At 53.6% G+C, this 9,095-nt stretch overlaps 1 protein-coding gene across 4 annotated transcripts in view; it reads left to right on the plus strand.

The window, feature by feature from the left end:
* ARHGAP26 (Rho GTPase activating protein 26) overlaps positions 1-9,095 on the plus strand; it is an 84,950-nt gene that overhangs the window by 4,200 nt on the left and 71,655 nt on the right. For all 4 annotated transcript variants that reach the window (XM_008629027.2, XM_017728252.1, XM_017728253.1 and 1 more), the window contains exons 5-9: positions 153-263; positions 1,036-1,140; positions 1,708-1,837; positions 2,125-2,225; positions 4,818-4,912. In XM_008629027.2, the coding sequence (XP_008627249.2) occupies positions 153-263; positions 1,036-1,140; positions 1,708-1,837; positions 2,125-2,225; positions 4,818-4,912 (542 nt within the window). The remainder of the gene's footprint in view (positions 1-152; positions 264-1,035; positions 1,141-1,707; positions 1,838-2,124; positions 2,226-4,817; positions 4,913-9,095) is intronic.

Genomic DNA, 9,095 nt, shown 5'->3' on the forward strand with positions numbered 1-9,095 from the left:
TCATGTGGATCAGGTTTATGTTTATTGCTGTGCCATCTGTGCAGCTGGGGCTGGGGGCTGGAGCTGGGTTTGCTCTGGTGGGGGTGTTCCCATCAGAGCCAGGTGTTCTCTGGTCAGTCCTGAGCTCTGTTTCCTCTCCAACCCCCCTGCAGGCAGACAGCCAGGTGGACCTGGTTCGGCAGCACTTCTACGAGGTCTCCCTGGAATACGTCTTCAAGGTGCAGGAGGTCCAGGAGAGGAAGATGTTTGAGTTTGTGGAACCTGTAAGTGAGCTCTCAATCTGCCTCAGCCTGCACAAAACTGGGGCTGGGGGGGCCAGCCTCACCCCACAGCCCCTCTCACAGAGGGGGGTTGAGAGGGGGAAGCTCTGTGGGAGCCACGGGGCACAGAGCCATTGGCTCAGCGACCCTGTGTGTGCTGGAAACCTTTCAACATGTGATTTTTTATTGTGGGGACTGTCTATCAGGGAGGGTGGGCTGAGGGGCCCGTGCAATTAAAAGAAAACTGCTCTTGATTGGGGGGAACCCCCCAAATTTTAACCAATGTTCACAAAGGAAAGAGAGTGCAGGAGTGACAGAAATAAGGAAAAAAGTTTTTAAGATGTGCCTTTGCTCAGGTGTTAAGTCATTTAAAGCTGTTCTGGGAAGTGCCAGACCTCCCAGCTCTTTGTAAAGGTGATTCCTGTTGAGCCAAGAATAACTCGGAGCTGGGAGAGGCACAGAGTGCTGCCTGCTCTGCCTGACACCTCCTGGCTCTGCTCCTGGTGACCCCGGGCCTGGGGAATGCAGGGAGGGGGACAGAGGTGTGAGGGGTCCTGGGGCTTGCCTTGGCTCCAGGGGAAGGAAACAGCCTTGACTTTGAGATCCATTCAGAGGAGGCTTGGCTGTGAAATGAGGAGCAGGGCATCTTCCCAGGGTCCACGAGGGAGCCCCTCCACCCCTGGGGGCTGCGGAGCCCCTTCCCCTCGGCAGCGGCGGCTCTGGGAGCAGCTCTGGGTCTCTTCTGACCATCTCCATTTGCTTTTTCCCAATGCAGCTGCTGGCCTTTCTGCAGGGGCTGTTCACATTCTACCACCACGGCTACGAGCTCGCTAAGGACTTCAGCGATTTCAAGACAGAGCTGACAATCAGCATCCAGAACGTGAGTGTGCCTGGGGTGTCCCCGTGCCCGAGGTGTCCCCATGCCTGGTGCCTGTCCATGTCAGTGTCTGGCAGAGCCAATTCACCTGGTGGTGTATTTTAATCACAGAAGCACAGTTTGGGTTGGAAGGGACCTTAAAGAGCATCTCATTCCACCCCGTGCCATGGGCAGGGACACCTTCCACTGTCCCAGGCTGATCCAAGCCCCTTCCAACCTGGCCTTGGGCACTGCCAGGGCATCCCCACCTTCACAGGGAAGAATTTCTTCCTAATAGCCAATCTAAATCTCTCCTCTTCTAGTTTAAATCCATTCTCCTTGTCCTATCACTATCTACTCGTGTAAAAAAATCACTCTCCCTCTTTTTGTAAGCCCTTTTAAAGTACTGGAAGGCATTTCCAGTCGTTGTAATATTTTTCCTTTAGCTTAAATTCAGGCCCAGGAAGCAAAGGTGCCCTGTGGCTGCCCCTGGGCTCCCCAGCCCCATTTTCCACCCAGCCCCACCCCACGTGCTGCAGAGCCAGGCACAGGTCCCTGCACTGGAGAAGACATTCCTGTTTTAATTTGCAGACAAGAAACCGCTTTGAAGGAACGAGGTCAGAGGTTGAAGCTTTGATGAAGAAGATGAAGGAGAATCCTCACGAGCACAAGAACATCAGCCCTTACACGATGGAGGGGTATCTCTACGTGCAGGAGAAGCGTAGGTGTCGGGGTGGGGAATGCGGGGCGGGGAGCCTGGGGAAGGGCTTTGTCAGGACAGGGACACAAAGGCTGATTCAGCAGGTGCAGAATCCCTGGAAGACAGGGATGGGCCCAGTGAGTGGGGTATTGGGGGGGAATGTGGCAGCCAGGAGAATCACTGCCAGTGCCTCATAAAACTCTTTCAGGTACAGGAGTCTGGCATGTGAAGTGATGGTTACACATAGCGGGCTCTAATGTGAGGGCACTGGAACTGTTCTGGGCGTGAACCCTGTGTTTGCTCTGCAGGTCACTTTGGGACCTCCTGGGTGAAGCATTACTGCACCTACCAGCGGGAATCCAAGCGCATCACGATGGTGCCCTTTGACCAGAAGTCAGGAGGAAAAGGGGTGAGTGCTGGCAGGAGCAGCGCTGTGTCCTGCCAGGGAGCACGTGGCACTGCTGGCTGCAGGCTCTCCCGGGGCTCAAACTGTGTCACCTTTTTGGCAAGGTGACACACATGCAGTGAAGTGGGTCACATTCATTCCAGGCTGAGTGGCTGCCACACGGGGAATGAACTTGGCACCTGCTTTGAGAAGAAAAAGACAGGAGACCCCCAGAGCCCGCAGATCTTTGCCAGCCACCTGCCCCCACCACGCTCCAGCTCCATGGGTGCCTGCTCCCCAGTCCCTTGTTCCTGCTCCAAGGCATGGACAAGAGAACCTGTTCATTATTTTGCTCCTTCCCTAATGTCTGTGACTTGTCCACGGCAAGGTTGGACAGGGCTTGGAGCAACCTGGTCGAGTGGAAGTGCCCTTGCCCATGGCAGGAGAGTGGAGTAAGACGAGCTCTAAGTGCCCTTTCCACCCAAACCATTCTGTGAGTCTCTGATGATCCTGTGACTTGGCCAATGAAGTTGTTTTGTTTTGGACAGAGCCACAGGAGAGCCTGGAGCTCCCCTTGGCCCTGGGGGGGTGTGAGGAGCCAGCATGGGCTGTGTCCCCAGTGCTCCCAGCGCTGTGTCCAGGGCTGGCTTTGCTCCTCTGTACAGCAGGAACAATAGACCCCTCCAGTGCTCCCAGCTGGGACAGTTTGCAAACACAATCCCCTTGCTGAGGAGTGCCTGGGGCAGCTGGACAGGCTCCCACACGGCTTCCTGCTGGCACAGGGAGCCAGCTGTGGGCAGGGAAGCTTCTAAAATTAATTTCCTCTTGCCTTGGAGCATCTTCATTATAGCTCAGCATTAACATACCCCAGCCCTGTAATCATCAGCGGCTGTGCTGGGTTTCATCTGGTCCCTTCCCATTTCAGGGCTCTCTCCGCATCCAGGAGGGTGGGAGCTGCTGGCAGCATCCTGAGCCCCTCTCCAGGGCTGTGCTTGCACCTGTGGCTTGCACCACCCTGGCATGAACCGCTGCCTGTGCTGGGGCAGCTCTGGCCAGGGTTGGTCAGTGGTGACTGCCATGGACATCTCAGCATGGAGCAGCCTGGGGGCTTGGGGCTGCACTGCTGGGAATTTTGGGGTCTGGCTGGAGCAGGTGCCAAGGTGCTGCATGAGGAGACCCATCACTTGTGGTGGTATCAGCCCCTCGTGGCCTTGGGCTGTGGCCAGAGCTGGGTATTGGTGGGTTCGGAGCAGGGGCATTCCCTGAATTCTGGACAGGGAGCTGGGCAGAGTGGGAGCAGCCTTGTGCCAGCAGCGGGCCAGGCTGGGGAGCACCAGGGGCAGGTGGCCACTGCCAAACCCTGGGGAGAAACTCTGCAGGGAGCTCTCAGGTCTGTCTTGCTGGGTCTGTGCTGGGCCCCTTGTCTGGGACACGAGGGTTATTGGTGAGTTAGAAACCATGGAAGCACACGAGAACAGTCAGGTAGGAATTGGGGCTTCTCCCCCAAAATGTGGCAGGCTCAGAGACCCAACAGGAGAGCATTTACAGCAGTGCCTGCGATACGGGCAACAAGCAGGAGGGGCTGGAAGCCACCGTGCAGCAGGAAAAACACTGCCATCATGGGGACACGGTGGGATGACCAGGACTGTGTGTTAGGGAGTGCTTTGGTTGTCTGGAGCTGAATGATGGTGGCAGAGGGGAGGAGTTTATGGCTGAGAACCAGTAAATTTAGAATTTACACCTCCCTGTAGGGGTTTAATGGACATGTGGTTGTGGCACGTGAGGACATGGATTAGTGGTGGGCTTGGCTGTTCTGGGGAACTTTTGGACTCTGTGATCTTAGAGGTCTTTTCCAATCTAAGTGATTCTAAATATGTTTCCTGGAAAAATGGTGATGTCAGGGAACAGGGTGGTCAGCCAGGGTGTCATCAGGAACAGCACAGAGAGCCCAGAAAAGTGTCTGTCTCCAGGAACTCCTTCAGAATTCATTTTCTCTTAAGTCATCAGTGGAATTTCACAGTTGCAGGAGAAGTGTCTGTGCTGGCAGGGGCTGAGGCAGGATTTCCTCCAGCAGAGGACAGCAATGCTCACAGATCCTGCTGGATTGCTGCTCAGCCCTGTGGAAATCCAGTACAACTTGGATGCAGAGAGGCATTCTCTGGATGGGAGAACGGTTTTGTCGTTGCTTTGTTATCTAATAAACATTTTAAGACATGTTTGCTCCTGTTAAGAGTCCTTGTGTGCACAGTGCTGCCAAAAACGCAGCGTGGAGTGCAAAGTGCCAGCAGGTCTATGGAGTGTTGTTCAGCAATGGAAAACAAAGCTAACTTTGCCCAAAAGTTGTGGTCCAGCACTCCCTGCCCACATGAAGAATGGGTTGTGTGGTGCTTAATGCACAGATTGAATCATGGGCATCCTGAAGGGAAGGCTCCTCCTCGAAGGTTTTGGCCTAAACAAGGGTGAAAAGACAAGTCCTCATGTCAGAGGTATAAACAGATGTTTTTAGCAGGGTGATGTTGCCAGATCCCCCCAGGTTTGAACCCGCTCATTGCCAGCAGTGGGTGCTGGGGGCAGGTCTCTGTTCTTGGCCTCAGCTGTGATTTTGTCTCTCCTCAGGGGGAAGATGAAGCTGTCACCCTGAAATCCTGCACACGGCGGAAGACAGACTCCATTGAGAAGAGGTTCTGCTTTGATGTGGAGGCTGTGGATCGGTGAGTGCTGACAGGAAGCTCCTGGGGCTGTGGTGACTGTGTTTGGGGAAGGGCTGTGCTCCTGCACTGGCTTTGGGACAGTTCCTGTGCAGTTTCCGTGTTCCTCTCCTTTACTCACACGCTCTGTGAGTGGAAAGCATTAGTCCATGGAATCACACCTCTCCCAGCCAGGTGCTCTCTGCGTACTGAGCTGGTACTTTGGTTTACAAGTCTCTGACTCAAGTTTCTCTGACTTTAAGGGTTCTTTAGCACTTCTGCAGCCTCTGGCCACACAAGGTGAGCAGTCACCAGCCTGGGAAAGGTGCTCTGTGGGTGTTTGGCAGGGATGTGCTGCCTCTTTCCAGCACTGGGTATCTGTTGGAATAGTGTCAGCTTTTCTGCTGGACTGGCAGTTGCTGGTTCACCATGGATGGGTGATAATGGACCTCTGGCTTGTGCCTCCAGGCACTTTCACTCATTTTTCCTGCAGAAGTAAAACACTTCTGTGACTTACCACACAGCAGCTGGACCAGAGGTACATGTGGATTCAATCTGTGGCACCCAGGAGTGAGAGCTGTTACCACATCAGTCAGCATCATGCATGGCACACACACATAAACAGGAAAACCAGGCTGGCATTGCTATTCCAAGAAGAATTAGTCACTGCCTCGGATCTCCCTCGCTGCGGGAAGTTCACATGGTTCAAAAAGCCTGCTCCAAAGGCACTCAGTGTGTTCTCCCAGTTGTGTGCCTGTCCATGGTCCAGCTGTCCTCTCCTCTGCAGGAATTCCCAGGAGGTCTCAGAAGAACCCCAGTCCATTAAAATCTGGGTGTTGAACAATGCTGGAATGACCCGTGGTGCCTCTCCCTGTCCAGCCTGTGCTTCGGCAGCGTTTCAGTGCCAGCCCATGGCAGGGAGGGGTTGGGGTGATGGAACTCTGCCTGTGTTGGCTGAGGGATGAGATAACCTGGGGCTGCCTCCCACTCTCTGGAGCTGTGCTTTTCTCCAGAAAGCTGCAGTATTTCTGCTGACACGGGAATTTTTTTTTGCTGTGCCCTGAGGATATTTTTTTATAATGTGAAAATCAAACTAAGAGTGGGAGAAGGAGAATGGAGCCACAATAATTTTCTTCAGTGTGTTCAGAGGTAGCTGAAGCTTCCCTTGATGTTTGGAGCCTGCCAGGCATGGGATCAAGAGCTGCTCCAGAAATCTGCGTGCTCCATGTAAATCATGGCAGGGGAGTAGCACAGGAAGGGGAAACCTGAGGAATTTCTCCTTTCATGGGCATGTTCCTGCTGCAGGGATTTGCCTCTGTCCAAGAGGGCAGGAGAGCAGGACACACCTGAAGGAAAAGGCTGTTTTCTCCCAATATACAGGCAGCTCTGCATTCTCTTGGTATCAGAATTTGTCATTAGATGTCTAAAATACTGGGTATTCTGAAGATAAACTTAAGAGGAAGAGAAAACAGCAGCTTTTGCCACAGCTGAAAGAGACTGTGATGTGCCCAGCCTGTCTCCCTCTTCCTGGGGAGGATCTGGGCACCGTCAGGGCATCAGGTCCCGCTGTCAGTACTGGCCAGGGTGTGCTGGACATCCCCTTCGCCTTGCCCGGCTCTCAGGGCTTGGGCTGTTCCACAGCTCCCGGGACAGCCTGGAGGTGGCAGCCTCGGCCGGTGCTTCCCAGCGCTGCCATCGCTCAGAAATGGGCTTTTGTCAGCGTTGCGTTTTGGGGGCTCAGACAGCACGGGGTGCAGGGCGGGAGCTCAGCAATAACACCCTAAATAGTGCCAGCTAAGAGCTGTTCCTTCTTAGGTGGGAAAAAAAGTGGGTTTTTCTCCTGTAAGGATGATTCAGAACAACCGAGCTGAAAATCTGGAGCCTGATCTGTTATTACAGCATTGCTTCCTTGTCACAGGATCCCAGAATAGTTTCTGTTGGACCCTAAAGCTCATCTCATTCCGGGCAGGGACACCTTCCACTAGACCAGGTTGCTCTGAGCCCTGTCTAACCTGGCCTTGGCATTTGAAAATAGTTCTGATGTTCAATGTAGCAAGTTAGAACTATTGTATTGCTTTGTTACAGCAAAATTAACCCCAGAATGGTGTTCTAGGGTCTGGCTGAAAATACACCCCAGTGGGATGGATACTGTGTTTTACTGTTAATGCTCTTTTATCATTAGCTAAACTTGTTTGTCGTCTCTGCACGTTAAGTCAGGTTGATAAACAAGGTGAACAGGGATGACAGCCAGTGTCTTACCAAATGAGCCAGAGGAGGAGTATCTCATTTGGCTGATGACAAAGGCTGTGTCATTTAGGACGATGTAGGTCATTGCTCTGGGCCAGAAGCGAAGTGCTGCTAAGTGCCAGCTGGCTTTTAGGGGAGTAGGGGGTTTTCAAATGCAGGGTTCAGCCTCTCGGTGGGTCATGAGGGCAGTGAACTCTGCAGGTACCACCACTGCCCTGGATTCTGCCTGGCTGCCCCCAGGATGACTGGCACACACCTGGTGCACAGTGGGATTGTAGAACCAGAATCCCAGGGGCACTGAGGTGAAAAAAGACCCCCAACACCATCGAGTCCAAGCTGTGCCCCATCTCCACCTTGTCCCCAGCCCGGAGCACTGAGTGCCACCTCCAGCCCTTCCTTGGACACCTCCAGGGATGGGCACTCCAAACCTCCCTGGGCAGCCCCTTCAATGCCTGAGCACCCTTTCTGTGAAGGAATTCTTCCTGGAAGAGTTGGCACAGTGGCTGGGGGGTCGGCGTGGGGGAGCTGCCAGGCACCTGCCGAGCGCTGCCGTGAGCTGATGGCTTTCCCTAGGAAGGCTGTTGGCCTTGCTCTGGGAATGCTCTTGACAGACCCAGGGCTCTGACTGGGGCAGGACCTGCTCCCCTGTGCCAGGTGACCCCACCTCTGCCCGGCAGCGCCTCTCAGTGCAGTTCAACCTGTACCCGTTCCTCTGCCGGTGTCGCCTTTCCAGCGACCTTTAAAACAAAGCCTCGGGGGTTGTCACAGGGGGGCGAGGGATGGGTTGTCACAGGCAGGGATGAGGAGCCCTGCAGGACATGCTGGTGGCTGTGCTGGTGGTGCTCTGAGCTCTAAGGGGATACCGAGACTTTCTGAGTTCAGGGTCAGTGTCCCCCTTAATTCCATCTTTGCTCATCGACATCTTGGGGCCACATCTGGCTGCTGGTGCCTGGCCCATGGCTGTGGGGTCCTGTCTGGGCTGCACTGCTCTGCTCAGGTTGGGATTGGGAACACCTCTGTGCACTCAGCCCCTGTTATTAACACACTCTGGTTGTTTGCATCAGCAATTTAGATTGTCTCGCTGTGATAAGCTGCTACAGCAGTTGGAAGTTCTTATCTGTTTCTATTGCTTTCCTTATTTGTTTGTTTTCCTGGAAGAAGGAAAAGCTATTGCAGTTTCTCATTTTCTCAGTGTGCTTAGTCACAGCTCCTTAAGGCCAGGCCATTTGTCACAAAAGCTGAGATATTGAGAAAATTCAAATTTCCTGTGTGGTCTCATATGGAAAAATCTTCCATTTTTAGATTGTAGCACATTGAAAATATTCTTTCTTATTAAGTGTTTGCCATGTTCTGCTCTGATCTCAGCCTCCTACACTCACTCCATTTAGAAATGGATTTCTTCTGATCCCAAAATGTCCCTTTCCCCTCCTTATGTCCCAGAAAAAGGCAAAGGGATTTGGTGCCTGCAGGTGGAAATGTGGGATGCAGCACCCAGGAGTGAATCAGCAGGTCCTTGGTCTTGTTTGCCACAGGTTTATGCATCCTGGATGGCAGATCCAGGAGGGTGTCCTGCTGTCCCAATGTCACGGCCGTGGCTGGCTGGGGTGCACTGGTTCCACATGGGTCCAGGTGCATCCCACATTGGGAGGAGGTGGGAGCTGCCCCACAGCCAAATCTGTATTTACTGTACATTGTAAATAATTATCTGTATAAATGACCCCCAGTGTTCGGGGTCATTTGTTGGGTGAGGGGACAAGGACAGATCTGTTTGGTTTATCTTTTGGGAAAGGACGTCAGAGCAGGGTCTTTGCCGGGGCTGGATAATGGAGATAACCCCAGTAAGGAGCACGCTGTGGAAGGGGGTGATCCTGGAGGAGGCTCGGGGGATGGTGCTGTTTGCAGGCAGTGTTTCCAGCAGAGCTGGTGCTGGCAGCCTTGGCAGGAGCCTGTTCCAGTGCCA

The sequence above is a fragment of the Corvus brachyrhynchos genome, unplaced genomic scaffold (genome assembly GCF_000691975.1).
Source record: "Corvus brachyrhynchos isolate BGI_N302 unplaced genomic scaffold, ASM69197v1 scaffold21, whole genome shotgun sequence".
NCBI lineage: Eukaryota > Metazoa > Chordata > Aves > Passeriformes > Corvidae > Corvus > Corvus brachyrhynchos.